The sequence below is a fragment of the Marmota flaviventris genome, chromosome 7 (genome assembly GCF_047511675.1).
Source record: "Marmota flaviventris isolate mMarFla1 chromosome 7, mMarFla1.hap1, whole genome shotgun sequence".
Taxonomy (NCBI): domain Eukaryota; kingdom Metazoa; phylum Chordata; class Mammalia; order Rodentia; family Sciuridae; genus Marmota; species Marmota flaviventris.
Window position 1 is genome coordinate 60,741,667 of NC_092504.1, and position 18,763 is coordinate 60,760,429.

The window sequence follows — 18,763 nt, forward strand, 5'->3', positions numbered from 1 at the left end:
GTGCCCTGAGTTCAATCCCTGGTACCTCCCAACCCAAAAAAGTACATTACTATGTGGGGAAGCCAATATACTATATATGACTCAATATACTATATGAAAAGCCTATATGCTATATGAGTCCAACTATAAGACATCTGGAAAAGACAAAACTATGGAGATAGTCAAAAGATCAGTAGTTGCCAATAGTCCAAGGAAAGGGATGAAGGGATGAGTAAGCATAGCACAGGAGATTTTTAGGGTGATGAAACTAATGTATGCTACTGTAATGGGAGATACATATCTTTAGGCATTTGTGAAAATCTATATAATTTTTTTTAAATATTTATTTTTTAGGTGTAGATGGACACAACCCAATGCTTTTATTTTTATGTGGTGCTGAGGATCGAACCTGGGTCCCGCCCATGCTAGGCGAGTGCTCTACCGCTGAGCCACAATCCCAGCCCCAAATCTATATAATTTATAAGACAAAGAATGAACCCTGTGTAAACCATTAGTTAATAATGTATCGACACTGGCTTGTCAATTAAAGCAAATATACCACATCAATGCAATATGTTAATAGTAGTGTTATGGGCCAAATTACATGTGCCTTGACCAGACAAACTCCTTTTTACCCTTAGACTCCATTTCATATAAGAAATGCTTCTCCTGAGAAAACCCTGCCTCTGCCACCTCCTTCTAAGCATATCCTGTTTGGCAATGCAGGGTGGTTGAAAGTGTTTCTGTTATTCTTATACAATGTATTATTTAAAAATGCATTTGTAAAATGTTCTCATTTTAATTCCCATTTTTCTTAGGCAGTGTACTGTATCTTGAACTGGGTCATTCTGACCCACTTCCTATATTGCTATGGTTTTGACTTGTAGTTTTGGGCTATAAAAGAGATACCCTACCTCTGGCAAGGGGTTGAGGGTTGCAGAGGCAACTTGCCTACTGCCATTCCGATCCACATCTGTGAATAAAGTCCCATGTCTTGCTTCAAGACTGACCTGGTGATTTATTTCAAATGCACCACAACAATAGGAGAAACTGTATTGGAGGTGGGCAAGGGAATCTATGGGAGCTCTCTGTACTTTCTATTCAATTTTTCTGTAAAATTAAAACTGCCCTAAAAATAAAGTTTACTAAATTAAGAAAAGAAATAAAGAAATTATGAGCTTTGAAAGCAAAAAACAATCAGAAAGTCATATCAATGTGTATGCTGATCAGTCAGGTATGATACCAAGAGTGCTTATCATATTATACTCTTCCCATTATCATTTAACATGTGAATATGGTCATTCATTGTTTGTTTACAAATGAGTTTGAAAATTGTTCATATCTATGGGTTTTTTCCATTTCTTCTTTGTGAATTTGTTACTTTAGATAACACTATTGGTGAATGTGTTATCTTTAGAACACTATTAGTGCGTGTGCTATTTTCCTCTATAGATGAACAGTTATTCATTTTTTAGCTATTGATTGTGGTTTCTTTTTAATTTCTGTTTATAGTGGTCTGTGATTTAAGAATTTTTATTTAGTCAAACAGTCAAAATTATCAATCTTTCCTTTTAATGTTTGTTTCTAAACAATCTTTTTTTTTTTTTTTTTGGTAGGTAGGTACTGGGATTAAACCCAGGGGCATTTAACCACTGAGAAACATCCTCAACCCCCCCCCCCCCTTTTTTTTTTTGAGACAGGGTCTCACTAAATTGTTTATGGCCTTGATAAATTGCTGAGGCTGGCTTTGAACCTGCGATCCTCCTGCCTTGACCTCCTAAGCCACTGGGATTTTAGGTGTGTGCCACCATACCCAGCTTGTTCATTTTTTAAAAATACTTTACTGCTTATTACATATGAAATTCATCTTTGATTTATAACATAAGCAAAATATACTTTTAAACTTAGAAAATACCTGGGAAATAAATTCTAAAATATGATTTACATATGATTCTTGTCAGTTTAGTAAAGAACTAACCAAATATAAACTCTTCCTGAAGTAAGGAGCCCAGCAAAGAGTCTTACTCTCTGCACTCTAGTCTGTGATGATTAGGATATACTACAGGTTGTTTCCAGGAAACCTACACTTGCAGAGCAAAACTACAACCTTTTTTCTTCAGGAGAAGAATATAAGCTGATGTTGCTATTGTTAGACTTAAGGTTTATTTTGTGTTTCTATTAATTTTTCTATATTTTTATATTTTCTTATATCTTATATTTTACTCTAAATTCATTTTATGTTAGATTTATTTCTAAAATTACTACTAAATTATATCTCTAATGTACTTCCAAATACTATTCTAATGGCATTGAGTCCATTACAGGCACATTTATAAGTGATGATGTAAGATAAGTAATGCTTAGGAAGAGTGTGCACTTTTTGACTATTTCTATCTCCATTCTCTAAAAACAAAAGATAAATGAAAAAGATGAATATAAAAACTTGATCTCATTTAGTTTGAATTAGACTATTCTATTCTGAGAATATCTGACCAAATCCATCCTCTCATAACTTATATTCCTTTTAAGAGAATGTAATAAAAATGGAACACACTATTTTTATAGTATGTTAAAAATAAATGAGAAAACAGGACAAAAGTCATAATAAAGATTTTTAGCAAAAAATCTTGTCCACACCATGGGTACTCCAGTGGCAAAGATCAAGTATAGCCAGTACAAATTATAGTGCATATGTATAGAATCTGACATATAATCAAATAAATTATATCATCATGGAAATATTTTCACTTTGTATGCTAAAATAGTCTTTCTGAAACAAATCTAAAATACTTCTATATCAAACTAGTAAGACTTCTAAATAAAACTTCCAGTTATATATATATACACACATACATGTTCTAGGCAACTGAGCATGAACCAGATCACATAATGTAACTTTCCTGGTTTGCCTACTTTCTCACCTATAACACAAGGGAAAGCTCTTGAATTACTGTAAACACATTTGAAGCTCTAACTGTATGATCTTCATTTACAAAGACCTAATAAAACACAATATTAGTTCAGGTAGAATATCTATTTACATAACAGCTATTTAAATTATTTTTGAAATAGCATTTAGCAAAATAGTATAGAGAATCATGACTGTATATTGGTTAAGAACACAAGTTCTAGACTCACGATGTCTGGGTTAAGTCTTGATTCAACTGTGTTTTTGTTGACTGAAGTCTCTATGTCACCTAGCTCCTCAAATCTCAGTTTCCTTGTCTGTAAAACAGGTATTATAATGATAGCATCTACCCCATGTAAATATTGTGGGGAATAAGGAGGCTAATCTATAAAGTACGTTGCACAGTGCCGGGTACATGAGTGTTCAGTAAATCTCAGTTACTATTAGAATCATGAAGTAAAAAAAAAAAAAAAAAAAAGAATCATGAAGTAAAAGGACTAAAATAAAGATAAAAGATAAATGAAGGGGCAATGAAGAACAATCCAAACAGCAATGACCTACTTCTGAACAAGACACATTGGCATTTATTTGTGCTCTATTTGAAGCCCTCCACTAAAATACATTAAAGAAATTAAGAAGAATAAAGACGAAAGGAAAGAGATCACTGAGTAATGGCAACATTGTGGGGGGGGCGGAGCTAGAAAGCAAATTGGTAATTTGTAGTTGATTTAGCAAAACAAAGAAAGCTAAAACCTGATTTTAAATCCTTTGGCTATATACTGAGGAGTGGGATAACTGGGTCAAATGATGGTTCCATTCCTAGTTTTTTCAGCGAATCTCATCATAGTGTACATCCACAGGAAATTAATTTAAAAAAAAGAAACTATGGGTAAATGGCAGAGAAATCAATAGAGGGAAGGGAGCAGGAGGTAGGAATGGGAAGGGGAAGGAGCAGGGGGTAGGAATGTGAATTAGAATAAGATATATTCCATGCTTGTATAATTACATCAACATGGATTCTAGCCAGGCATGATGGCACACGCCTTTAATCCCAGTGGCTCTGGAGGCTGAGGCAGGAGGATCACGAGTTCAAAGCCAGCCTCAGCAACCTTGAAGCACTAAGCAACTCAGTGAGACCCTGTTTCTAAATAAAATACAAAATAGGGTGGAGATGTGGCTCAGTGATTGAGTGCCTCTGAGTTCAATCCCCAGTACAAAAAAAAAAAAAAGGATTCTACTGTCATTACTGTCATGTACAACTAAAAAGAACCAATAAAATAATAATAAAAAAGAAAGCTAACACCTGAAATGCCTGCTCAAAATAGCCAACAAGGAGCAAGTTTCTCTGCACCACAATATTTCCAAATAGCTCAGGAATTCAAGCCTCAGGTTCCTAGGACCAGGGTAAGGAAGGGGCTACAAAATGGAACAACTGGCTCAAAGTCTACAGGAGGTGTTGTTGGGATCACCTTGAGTCAACCACCCCAAGGATAAAGATCTACAGATAATTTTTGGGTTCCTCAATAAAAAAGCAATACCTAACCATCTACCAGTTGACAAACCCTACCAACCTTACAGAGCTGTGAATTGATTTTCTAGAGCCCAACCATCTTAAATATGAAGGGACATCCAACAGCCACTGAGCATGGAAGGAAAGTGTCTAACTTGAAACACAGACATCTAAGCAGAAAAAAATGAATGGGAAGAAACAATAATTTAGAAGAAATTATTTTTAAAAACCCTGAAGTTATTATACTTAAATAGAAACAATAAAGTATTGTATCCATGAAAGAACAGAAAAAGCTATGAAGACTTAAACAAAAAGAGTTCCTAGAAAAAAGTACACTGTGTGTGTGTGTGTGTGTGTGTGTACACAGACATATATACACACAAAGAAAAAAGTCAATAGATGTTTGGAAGAAAGAGTTGAGAAAATTTCTTAAAAAGTGAGAACAAAAAATGAGATAAAGTAGGCATCAAAATTAAAGAAAATTAGAGAATCACTCTAGGAGGTTTAATAGATAATTAATAGGATTTCTAGAAAGAGAAAGCCAAGAAAATGGAGTATATTATTCTTCTCTTGAAGCCAAAAATAAATATGAAAATGTCTGAGAACTAAGCAACACAGAGCTTGATAAGTATCCAGTATAACATGGAGAAAAAGACTTCCTCCAGCAGAAATGAAGGTAAAGAAAAGATCCTAAATCTTTAAGACAGAAAATACAGGTCATATACAAAGGCTCTGGAATAAAAATGTCAAAAGAGCAACAAAATTCTTAGCATAAATCAAATGTAAGTGAAGAATAAAGGCACAATTTGGAAACAAAATAATGAAATGCATCCTTCACACCAGGAAGTTAGGGCATATATGCTTCACCAAAATAAAGAAATAAACCAAGAAAGGAAGTAAACCTGAAAACAGAAAAAAAAAAAAAAAAAAAGATTAGGGAATTCTCCAGGTTTTGGTGGAAGGAAAATCCAAGAAGGCAATTATGCAGCAGGCCTAGAGAGGCACAATCCAAATGAGAGTAGGAAGACAGAGGGCTCTAAAATACACACTCAACAAAGGAACTGCTGACATAACTGACTCTCTGGCTCAGACTAAAAGGACCACTACAGTTCTCTTTCAGAGAATTTGAGAGATAATTAGTTCAAGGTATTTGGAACTGTAAGCCAAAACAAAATAAATCTAAAGGCAAAAGAAGAAAAAAAGAAATATGATCACAATTCAGTGAGGGAATACTGTTAACAAAGTCATAAATATGTAAACACTCAACATGATTTAACCAAAATTTATGAAATTAAATGTTAAATAAGGAAAAGAAATGTGTGCACGTGCATATAAGTGTGTGAGGCTAAAGGAGAGCCAGATTTTTATGCTCTACAGCAGTTTATAGGTATTACCTAAAATTGAATGAACAAGGAATAACAATACAGGAATTGTTTTTCCAATAATCGAACCTTTCTGTTTCCAGTAATCAACCCTTCTGTTCAGATTAACAAGAAAAATATTTTTTTTAAGTCTGCCTAGAGCTATAGGTGTAGCATAGTGAAAGAATGTTTGTCCAGCCTGTACAAGCCTTGTATTCAATACCAGGACTACAAAAAAAAAAAAAAAAAAAAAAAAAAAGTCAGCCTAGAGAGTTTACCATAGCAGCAAAGAATTATGGCCAAAATTCAGACAAGTGAAATTTGGGGGTCGCTTTTCCTAGAAACATTTGCCAGTTCTAAAAGAAGCTGCTGAGAGACAAAGAAAATACCATGAGCTTTCAGCAGAATCAAGAAGCTAGAGGGAGGAAACTTGGAATAATATCAGAGGTGGATGGTATTTGATTAAAATTCAGACTTTGCAATAAGAACCTTAATTTGAATCACTTCAATCCTTTAATGAGTTAGGGGATATAGGATTGTGAGTGTTCTTCACTTAGTTACTAGCCAAAAGCAAATGTAAATTCTCTAAAGGAAAAATATTATGTAGAAACCAAAATTATCTCTCTAATTTTTTCCTGTGCATATAACTCAATTATTAAAAAGAGAAACAAAGAAACCAGACAATAATACTAGAAATCAAGAGAAACAAGGTTCATAGGCCTAGAGGAGATTTAGATAATGGAATTATTTCAAAATTTTAAATACTTACTATCTTAGTCCATTTGGGTTGCTTTCGCAAAATACCATAGACTGGGTAGCATATAAGAAACAAAAATTTATTGCTTACAGTTCTAGAGGCTAGGAACTCCAAGATAAGCAGATTGAGGGCCTGTTCTTCATAAACGGGGCCTTCCATATGTTCTCACATGGGGGAAAGGGTGAAAAAGTTCCCTTGAATCTTTCTCTCTCTCTTATTTATTTATTTTTGCAGTGCTGGGGATCAAACCCAGGGCCTCACACATGCTAGGCAAGCGCTCTATCACTGAGCTCCATCCTCCAGCCCAGAACCTCTTCTTAAAGAACACTGGTCCCCTTTGTGAGGGTGAAGCCCTCATGACGTAATCACTTCCCAAAGGTCCTACTTCTTAATACCATACCTTGTGGGTTAAGTTTCAAACTGAATTTCAGGAAGACAGAAACGTTCAGATCATCATGATTATTTAATAGTATAAGAAAAAACTGGGAGATCCAACATGGCGGTCGGCAAGGAAGCAGCACTTTCAGTATCTCCACATTAACCAGATCAGAAACACCCATTAAAACAGCTACATTCTACCTACTGAGGAACTTCTAGCAAAATTCCGCTGAAAGGAGACCTGCCAGGAAGTAGTAAGTTATATTAGAGGTGACAGTTGGCCCCAGACAAGTGAATCTTGGCCGGCCACGCGGGCGCAGAGGTCCAATCCCGCAGCCACCGCCCAACCGGCTCTGCAAGCGGCCCCCGGTGGCCCGGGGCAGCGAGAAGGGTCCCCGCCTGGCCCAGCAGACGGCCCCCGCCATCCTGGCTCTCCTGGCGGCCCCGCTCGCTCTGTGATCGGCCACCCCGCCTGCCCGGCTCTTAGCCACGAGGCCGCTGCCTACCCGGTTCTACAAGCGGCCCCCGGCGGCTGGCGAGGCGAGAAGGGTCCCCGCCTGGCCTGGCAAACGGCCTGCGCCCTCCTGGCTCTGCTAACGGCCCCGCCCACCCGGCAAACGCCCCCCCCCCCGCCCTCCCAGCTCTGTTGGTGGCCCTGCCCCCGGCCAGCGCAGGCTCGGCTCTGCAGGCGGCCCCGGCGGCCCGCGCAGCGAGAAGGGTCCCCGCCTGGCCCGGCAGACGGCCTGTGCCCTCCCAGCTCTACTAACGCCCCGCCCGCACGGCTAACCTGCCCGCCTGGCTCTGCAACCGGCCCCGCCCACCCGGCAAACGGCCCCCCCCCCCCCCCGCCCTCCGGGCTCTGCTGGCGCCCCGCCCGCGACCAGCGCCCCAGGCTCTGCAGGGGGCCCCCAGCGGCCCTGCGCAGCAAGAAGGGTCCCCGCCCGGCAGACGGCCTGTGCCCTCCCATCTCTGCTAACGGCCCCGCCCCCACTGCGAACAGCCCTGCCCACCCAGCAAACGGCTCCCCACCCTGAGACGACATGAAGGAAATCTAACCAAGCCTTTATGAAATAGCGAACTGGGAACTAAAACCAGAGATTGGGTCAGACCAGAGACAAGCCAGTTCCACCCCTCCCTTCGGACACTCCAGCAAGGAGGCAGGGGCCCGCCATTGCAGAGAGGGGAAGTCACCAAAGTTTGGCCAAAGAGATTCCTTCCCAGCGGAATCTACTTTAGCAGGTGTGTGACTCCCACCCGCATCAGATACAAACAACCGGGAAACTTCAAAATCTCTCCGTGGGCATGACTGTAAGGGCCAAAGGACTCTCCACCCCCAACTCCTAATACTGCCAGTGACGTGGGCGTGACTGTAGGGGCGGAGGGAAGCAGAGAAGACTCCCCACCCCCAACTCCCCCAACCGCCAACTGAGAGGGCGTGACAGTAAGGGCGGAGGGAAACAGAGGACACTCCAGACCCCCAACTCCTCCTACTGCCAGCGGAGTGGTCGTGATTGTAGGGGCTGAGGGAAGCAGATGGGATCCTCGACCCCCAACTCCCATTACCACCAGTGGCGACACCAATGGTCTTAGCCGCCAGACTCCGAAGGTGTGCCCACCAAAGGGGTCCGGAAAAATTAAACTATTGACTCCCAGAACACAGCTCCACAGCACTGGGGCTTAGATGAATGACAGAGAGAGTGCTCAGTCATTAGGGAAATAGAGCACCCAGAGGGGCTGAAAGTGTAACCAAATCCTTGGAGAACCTCCTCCGGTGCACAGGACCTGGCTGGCTGGCAGGAAGAAGGGGAGGAGGGGCTGTAGAAGTGAAACGGCTCTGGACCAACAGGATTGAGAGACTCCCAGGAGCCGCCTTACAGGGATTGCTGTTGACACATTGAGGGCAAATCTCAGCCCGGAGGGCACAGCTTTGCCTACGGGAAGAGAAGAAAATGGATCTCTAAGACCTAATTTTATTTCTTATTTTATTTTATTTTTTCTCTCCCTTTTTCCCTCTTTCTCTCCCCTTCCAAGTTTTATTGTTCTTTCCATTCTCCTCTATGCTATCTAACTCCCCCTCCTTCTTTCTTTTCAAGAGCACCTTCCTTCCCCTTCCCCCCAACTTTCATCCCAAGCATTACGTCCTCCATTTCGTGTAAGTGTCTAAATGCAAACAGGTGAATGTTTCGAGGCCGTCTATAGTGCTCCTAAATACCTAGCTACTACCAACACCCTGATCCAATTGACGGTTAGCATCCCCCTTCAGTAGAGCAATCTTCTAAAGTAGCCAAGACATACTAACCCTTATACCTTCATAGCACCCAACATAAAGTCCTAAGAACAAAAAACAAATCACTATATGCATACAAAATCCGGAAGCCCTTTATAAATTGAATGAATCAGCTCTAAAGTACAATAAAGCCCAACATCTATAGGCATAATCTCCCACCACAAAGGAGAAACAACAGATATAAACAAAGCCAAAACAAATGTATAGGAGAAAGCAGTTACAAAGCAGTCAAACAGAGCTGGAAAGTAACGTGAACAACATGAAAAAACCAGGGAAAAAAGGAGTACAGATAATGCAGGACAACTTAAATCTACAGGAGGACCTAGAAGCATCAGAAACATGGACAGGGAAAGAAATCAAGGCATACCTAACTCAGATGGAACGGAATTTTAGAGAAGACATGAGACAGCAAATCCAAGAATTGAAAGTATATTTTGAAAACCAACTAAACAAACAAATTCAAACTGCAAAGAACGAGCTTTACCAGGAGATAGAGATCTTAAAAAAAAACCAAACAGTGATTTTAGAAATGCAAGAAACCATAAACCAGATTAAAAATGCTAACGAGAATATTACAAATAGACTAGATCAAGTAGAAGTCAGAACATTAGATAATGAAGACAAAGTTTATCAACTTGAAAAGAATATAGTCAATACTGAAAAGATGCTTAAATCTCACGAGCAATCTATCCAAGAGATATGGGATCTCATCAAAAAACCAAATTTGAGAGTCATTGGGATAGAAGAAGGCACAGAGATTCAAGCCAAAGGAATGGACAACCTATTGAATGAAATAATCCTAGTAAACTTCCCAGAGATGAAAGATGGAATGGATTGCCAAATCCTGGAAGCCTACAGGATCTCAAACATCCAAAACTGTAATAGGCCAACTCCAAGACATATAATTATGAAGATAGCCAACATACAGAACAAGGAGAGAATATTAAAAGCTACGAGGGAAAGGAAGCAGATTACATTCAGGGGTAAACCAATTAGGTTAACGGCTGATTTTTCATCACAGACTTTGAAAGCGAGAAGATCCTGGAACAATGTATTTCAAACGCTGAAAAATAATGGATTCCAACCAAGAATACTGTATCCAGCAAAATTAAGCTTCAGATTTGACAATGAAATTAAAATCTTTCATGATAAACAAAAGCTAAAAGATTTCGCAGCCAGAAAACCAGCACTGCAAAGCATTTTGGGCAAAATTCTACAAGAAGAGGAATGGAAAAATAGTGCCCAAAACCAACAGCGGGAGGTATCTCAGTAAAGGGGGAGGAAAACAACCAAAAAGTAAAAACTAGCCAAACTAAAATAAATAAATAAATAAACATGACTGGAAGTACAAATCATATTTCAATTGTAACCTTAAATGTTAATGGACTAAACTCACCAATCAAGAGACACAGGCTGGTAACCTGGATCAAAAAAACAAATCCAACAATATGCTGCCTTCAGGAGACTCATATGATAGGAAAAGACATACACAGGCTGAAGGTGAAAGGTTGGGAAAAATCATACCACTCACATGGCCCTCGGAAGCAAGCAGGAGTGGCCATACTCATATTGAATAAAATCAACTTCAAACCTAAGTTAATCAAAAGGGATAAAGAAGGACACTATATCCTGTTAAAAGGAACTATTCACCAACAAGACATAACAATTATCAATTTATATGCACCAAATAATGGTGCAGCAACGTTCATAAAACAAACTCTCCTCAAGTTCAAGAGTCAAATTGACCACAACACAATAATTATGGGTGACTTCAACACACCGCTCTCGCCATTAGACAGATCCTCCAGACAAAAGCTGAATAAAGAAACTATAGAACTCAATGACACAATCAATAACCTAGACTTAACCGACATATATAGAATATATCAACCATCATCAAGTGGATACACGTTCTTCTCAGCAGCACATGGATCGTACTCAAAGATAGATCATATATTATGCCATAGGGCAACTCTTAGTAAATATAAAGGAGTGGAGATAATACCATGCACCATATCTGATCATAATGGAATGAAACTGGAAATCAATGAAAAAAGAAGGAAGGAAAAATCCTGCATCACATGGAAAATAAACAATATGTTACTGAATGATCAATGGGTTACAGAAGACATAAAGGAGGAAATCAAAAAATTCTTAGAGATAAACGACAATTCAGACACAACATACCGGAATCTATGGGACACAATGAAAGCAGTTTTAAGAGGGAAATTCATTTCCTGGAGTTCATTCCTCAAAAAAAGAAAAAACCAACAAATAAACGAACTCACACTACATCTCAAAACCCTAGAAAAGGAAGAGCAAAACAACAGCAAATATAGCAGAAGACAAGAAATAATTAAAATCAGAGCGGAAATCAACGAAATTGAAACAAAAAAAACCATTGAAAAAATTGATAAAACTAAAAGTTGGTTCTTTGAAAAAATAAATAAGATCGACAGACCCTTAGCCATGCTAACGAAGAGAAGAAGAGAGAAAACTCAAATCACTAACATACGGGATGAAAAAGGCAATATCACAACAGACACTACAGAAATACAGAAGATAATTAGAAAGTATTTTGAAACCCTATATTCTAATAAAATAGAAGACAGTGAAGACATCGATAAATTTCTTAAGTCATATGAGCTGCCCAGATTGAGTCAGGAAGACACACACAATTTAAACAGACCAATAACAAAGGAAGAAATAGAAGAAGCCATCAAAAGACTACCAACCAAAAAAAGCCCTGGACCAGATGGGTATACAGCGGAGTTTTACAAAACCTTCAAAGAAGAATTAATACCAATACTTTTCAAGCTATTTCAAGAAATAGAAAAAGAAGGAGCTCTTCCAAATTCATTCTATGAGGCCAACATCACCCTGATCCCGAAACCAGACAAAGACACTTCAAAGAAAGAAAACTACAGACCAATATCTCTAATGAACATAGATGCAAAAATTCTCAATAAAATCCTGGCGAATCGAATACAAAAGCATATCAAAAAAAATTGTGCACCATGATCAAGTAGGATTCATCCCTGGGATGCAAGGTTGGTTCAATATACGGAAATCAATAAATATTATTCACCACATCAATAGACTTAAAGATAAGAACCATATGATCGTCTCGATAGATGCAGAAAAAGCATTCGACAAAGTACAGCATCCTTTTATGTTCAAAACACTAGAAAAACTGGGGATAACAGGAACTTACCTCAACATTGTAAAAGCTATATATGCTAAGCCTCAGGCTAGCATCATTCTAAATGGAGAAAAACTGAAGGCATTCCCGCTAAAATCTGGAACAAGACAGGGATGCCCTCTCTCACCACTTCTATTTAATTTAGTCCTTGAAATACTAGCCAGAGCAATTAGACAGACAAAAGAAATTAAAGGCATAAAAATAGGAAAAGAAGAACTTAAAATATCACTATTTGCGGACGATATGATCCTATACTTAGAAGACCCAAAAGGGTCTACAAAGAAACTACTAGAACTAATAAGTGAATTCAGCAAAGTGGCAGGATATAAAATCAACACGCATAAATCAAAGGCATTCCTGTATATCAGTAACAAAACTTCTGAAATGGAAATGAGGAAAACCACCCCATTCACAATATCCTCAAAAAAAATAAAATACTTGGGAATCAACCTAACAAAAGAGGTGAAAGATTTATACAATGAAAACTACAGAACCCTAAAGAGAGAGATAGAAGAAGATCTTAGAAGATGGAAAAATGTACCCTGTTCATGGATAGGCAGAACCAACATCATCAAAATGGCGATATTACCCAAAGTTCTCTACAGGTTCAACGCAATGCCAATCAAAATCCCAACGGCATTTCTGGTAGAAATAGATAAAGCTATCATGAAATTCATATGGAAAAACAAAAGACCCAGAATAGCAAAAGCAATTCTAAGCAGGAAGTGTGAATCGGGAGGTATAGCGATACCAGATTTCAAACTGTACTACAAAGCAATAGTAACAAAAACAGCATGGTACTGGTACCAAAACAGGCAGGTGGATCAATGGTACAGAATAGAGGACACAGAGACCAATCCACAAAATTACAACTTTCTTATATTTGATAAAGGCGCTAAAAGCATGCAATGGAGAAAGGATAGCATCTTCAACAAATGGTGCTGGGAAAACTGGAAATCCATATGCAACAAAATGAAGCTGAACCCCTTTCTCTCGCCATGCACAAAAGTAAATTCAAAATGGATCAAGGACCTAGATATCAAATCAGAGACTCTGCACCTGATAGAAGAAAAAGTTGGCTCCGATCTACACATTGTGGGGTCGGGCTCCAAATTCCTTAATAGGACGCCCATAGCACAAAAGTTAATAACTAGAATCAACAAATGGGACTTACTCAAACTAAAAAGTTTTTTCTCAGCAAGAGAAACAATAAGAGAGGTAAATAGGGAACCTACACCCTGGGAACAAATCTTTACTCCTCACACATCAGATAGAGCCCTAATATCCAGAATATACAAAGAACTCAAAAAATTAAACAACAAGATAACAAACAACCCTATCAACAAATGGGCAAAGGACCTGAACAGACACTTCTCAGAGGAGGACATACAATCTATCAATAAGTACATGAAAAAATGCTCACCATCTCTAGCAGTCAGAGAAATGCAAATCAAAACCACCCTAAGATACCATCTCACTCCAGTAAGATTGGCAGCCATTATGAAGTCAAGCAACAATAAGTGCTGGCGAGGATGTGGGGAAAAGGGTACACTTGTACATTGCTGGTGGAACTGCAAACTGGTGCGGCCAATATGGAAAGCAGTATGGAGATTCCTAGGAAAGCTGGGAATGGAACCACCATTTGACCCAGCTATCGCCCTTCTCGGTCTATTCCCTGAGGACCTTAAAAGAGCATACTATAGGGATACTGCCACATCAATGATCATGGCAGCACAATTCACAATAGCTAGACTTTGGAATCAACCCAGATGCCCTTCAATAGATGAATGGATTAAAAAACTGTGGCATTTATACACAATGGAGTATTACGCAGCACTAAAAAATGACAAAATCATGGATTTTGCAGGGAAATGGATGGCACTAGAGCAGATTATGCTAAGTGAAGCTAGCCAATCCTTAAAAAACAAATGCCAAATGTCTTCTTTGATATAAAGAGAGCAACTAAGATCAGAACAGGGAAGAAGAGCATGAGGAAAAGATTAACATTAAACAGAGGCGAGTGGGGGGAGAGAAAGGGAAATTATGGAAATGGAAGGAGACCCTCATTGTTACACAAAATTACATATAAGAGTTTGTGAGGGGAAAGGGGGAAAAAAAAAACAAGGGAGAGAATTAAACAACAGCAGATGGGGTAGAGAGGGAAGATGAGAGGGAAGGGGAGGGGGGATAGTAGGGGATAGGAAAGGTAGCAGAATACAACAGTCACTAATATGGTATTATGTAAAAATGTGGATGTGTAACCGATGTGATTCTGCAACTTGTATTTGGGGTAAAAAATGGGAGTTCATAACCCACTTGAATCAAATGTATGGAAGATGATATGTCATGAGCTTTGTAATGTTTTGAACAACCAATTAAAAAAAAAAAGAAAAAACTTTCTGTACAGAAGTGTAATAAATGAATTAAATGGATATCTCATGTTATGGTTTTTCAATATGGATATCTCATTGAGAAATGATAATTTGTAAAATTAAGAACTTATTTGATGACTTTAGTAGTATGTTGGACTCAGGTGTAGAGATAATGAATGATCTGGAAAATAAATTACAAAAAATCAGACTGAAGTAGGGAGAGGAAAGGATAGACAAAAGGGAAAAAGTATAAGGACACATAAAAATAGGTGTAACTGGGGTCTCAGAAGAAAAAGAGGGAATAGAGCAGAAAAAGTAATAAAGTAAGGCATAAAAATTTCTAAAATCAATGCACATATCAATATACACATCCAGAAAGATCAGTGAATCCTAAGGACAGATACAAAGACTATACCTAAGCAGGCTGTAAGACAACTGTTATAAACCAAAACAGAATCTTAAGAGCACTCAGGACAAAATTACCTCCAAAGAGCAAAAGTATAGTTTAAAACTGACTTAATCAGAAGAAACAATGGAAATTTGAAGAAATTCTCCATAGTAAATTCATTCACCCGTTAAATAAATGGAATACCTACTATTTCCTAGTTGAAGAGAGTGAGTTCTAGGTACTTGGGACACATCAGTGAACAAAACAAAGAATGTATGTTGTTCTTTTTGATGCTGGGGATTGAACCTAGGGCCTGTGCATGCTAAGCATGTACTCTACCACTGAGCTACACCTCAGCACTATAATTGCAGAAAGCATTCTTGACAGTTTCTCTATTATTATTATTATTTTTAACAGTATCTTACTGCATTGCCATAGACTAATCTCAGACTTGTGATCCTCCTGTCTCAGTCTCCCAAGAAGTATAGCTAATTTTTACTATTAGAATTGTTATTTAAAAATGTGATCTGGGCACAGTGATATATACCTGACATACCAGCTACTTGGGAGGCTGAGGCAGGAGGAGACAGCAAGTTCGAGGCTACCAGCCTTTTCAACTTAGTAAGGCCATTCCAAAATAAAAAAGGATGTAGCTGGTGATACACTCCTAGGTTTAATCCCCACTAACAAAACAAAACAAAAATGCCAAACCATTTAACAGACACATGACTGGTACTTTTTTTAGTGATGAATGAAACCTGTTATAGTCTGGATCTGGACTATTTCCCAAAGGCTCACATGTTGAGGGCTTGGTCCCTGAGGTAGCAGTGTTCAGATGTGGAGCTTTTGGAAAGTGATTGGATCATGAGGGCTCTGACTTCATCAATGGATTAATCCATTGATAGATTCATAGATGACTGGAATAATGGGAGGTGGTGAGAGCTAATTGAAGGGAGTAGGTGCTTGGGAACACATACCCTTGGGTACTGTATCTTGTCCCTGACATGAAGTGAGCAGCTTCCCTTCTCCATGCTCTTCTACCATTATATTCTGCCTTGTCTCAGGCCCAAAGCAATGGAACCAGCTGACTATGGACTGAGACCTCTGAAACTGTGAGCAAAAATAAATCTTTCCTCCTTTAAGTTGTTTTTCTCAGGTATTTTTGTCACAGTGATGGAAAGCTGAATAACACAAGATTCTTCCTAGTAAAATATAGTGATGTATTAAGCAGCTAGGTAAAATTTGCTAATTCTCCCCTCCCTTCCCCTCTCCTCTGTTGTGTGCTAGAGACTGAACCCAGGGCCTCACATATGCTAGATGACCCTAGAGATCATCTTGTCCAGAAACTTTTTATTAGAGATGAATATATCTAACAGATATATCTAATAGACTTGCCCAAGGTCACAGAAAGAAGTTAAAGATACATTCATGGCCCCAACAATCTCTAGTAGGATGATCTTTGTTGTTATAATTTGTTTCATTGTTATAATTTGTTTCATTACTTTTGGGGGGTTAATTTAATTTTTGTAAATGTAACATGATCATATTTTTTAAAGTTAAAACAATTTTAGAACACTTAAAAAGCTGCAGTTTCCTGCCCTTCACCTGCCATCTTCTGAACTCCAGTGAGACAGAGAGACAATGTTCAACCTCTAATATTATTATAATTATTCTATTACTTAGTAAAAGATTATTTGTGGTAGTTTATTTATCAGAGCATACATCTTAAATGGATGAGAGTCCATTTCAACTTTTAGTCATTTAATTAATAAACAATTTTGATTTAAACGGTACTGATGAAATGACTAGTACTAAGGACAACTAATAATGGTACTGGTGATCTTGCTACCATACATTAGACAGGATTTTTAATTAGTAAAATTGATTAAATAAGTCTCATTTACCTAGAGTTACTGCTGAATAGTGATTATAAGGAATTTATATCTTCCAAGGAAACAAAACCTAAATTTTACATTGTACATATTTTTTTCTTGAGCTTTAAAATCATGAAATTAAATTTAAACTAATAAATTTCCAAAGTTACTAACATTTTAACTAAAGGGCTTAAAAATTTTATGATTAATAAAATGGTTTACTTAAAATAAATTCATGAGGAAACAATATATGGTAAATAATTTTCAACATGGTAGAGTATTAAATGTATCAACTTGCCCTTGGCATTCGAAGTGATGCTTGTTTTAGCCATATCAATGTTTGCTTTGTAATCTAAAAATGCTTGTAATGGAAATAATTAAAGAATTCAATATAATGCTATTAAATAATTTAATCATTATTGTTAATTTCACACTGAATATTTCAGTTTTGTTTTCCCCAGGAAAATACCAAATACTGAAGAAAGTATTTTCATTCACATGGTCTCCATTGGATTTATAGGAAAATGTACAAATCTAAAACCTAGTAACTGAAAATGCTACTTATTATTTTTTAGTGAAAATTTCCCAGTTTAAAGTTACTTACATATTATGTTATTGAGTCATGGATTAAAGATTGGTTACTTACATGAGATAGGAAGCTGACTGTGGACTGGGAAGATGGTACATTAGAATGAGAACGGATAGCAGATGCTGTCTGGAGAAGGTGTGGTTTCAATGAAGGATTTGCGGTAAATCCAGGGCCCTGAAGATCCTGGAAAACAATACAGATATGAGCAAAATTGTACCTTCATACAACTCCAAAGAATTGTGAAACCAAAATGCATTTTTTTAATCTTCACAGATGAAATCCGAATCAAGACTTTAAAGGCTAAGGATGCAGCTCCCTGGTAGAGCATTTGTCTACATGTACAAGGCCCTGGGTTCTATCCCAGGATCCTCTACCACGCCCTGTACATACAAAGAAGAAAAAGAAAAAGACTTTAAAATATGTTGGCAACTTGTAGTATACTTCTGAAAACAGATACATATTTCAGTGTAAAGTATACTGTTCTTAAAAAACATTTTGGTCATGTAGATTACATCACTTTTGTTATTTCCCAAATAAGCCAAACACCAGTTCTTTGAGTCTGCACTTGCTCCATGCCTCTGTGTGGAAGGCTCTTCCCTTAGGTAGTCCCCAGGCAGGTACTTGTATTTTACTTGCTTACTGTCAACTTAGGATAAAATGTGGTGTTTCCATTTGTTATCCTACATAAAAATTATGGCTATAATATATAAGGATGTTTGCACAGATTTTAATAATTGCTAGTATCAAATAATGCTTAAAGTATATTTAAGTGTATGTAAGGTACATGAAGAAAATCTAAAAGATTATCAAACAAAGGTTTTAATTCTGCTTAAACTGCTATTTATAATTTAAAGAAATCCTTACCTTTACATCCAAAGTGTGTTGAAGTTTTAGACGCACAGATTCTTGTTCCTGATGCTGGATTATATCTTGACATTCTGCAAACTGCAAAGATGCCTATAATCAAGCAACCACAAAGGGCTTATCTGCCATTCTTTATAAACTTTTGTTTCATTAACCTCTAAATGCAGGGTTGCCATCTCTTCAAGGAAATGAACCACTCCTAGTACTAAATTATGATTATATTAATTCATCTGTTTTATTCAGTAAACTGAGGCCAAATCTTTATCGTTTGTATCTTCAGCATACGTTCAGCAT

The 18,763-nt window shown here is 37.9% G+C and overlaps 1 protein-coding gene across 2 annotated transcripts in view; it reads right to left on the reverse strand.

Annotated features, from left to right (window-relative positions):
- Ccdc158 (coiled-coil domain containing 158) overlaps nt 1–18,763 on the reverse strand; it is an 85,671-nt gene that overhangs the window by 22,542 nt on the left and 44,366 nt on the right. For both annotated transcript variants that reach the window (XM_027939863.2, XM_071614818.1), the window contains exons 15-16: nt 18,470–18,562; nt 17,663–17,788 (exon numbers count right to left, since the gene is read on the reverse strand). In XM_027939863.2, coding sequence (XP_027795664.2) covers nt 17,663–17,788; nt 18,470–18,562 — 219 coding nt within the window. The remainder of the gene's footprint in view (nt 1–17,662; nt 17,789–18,469; nt 18,563–18,763) is intronic.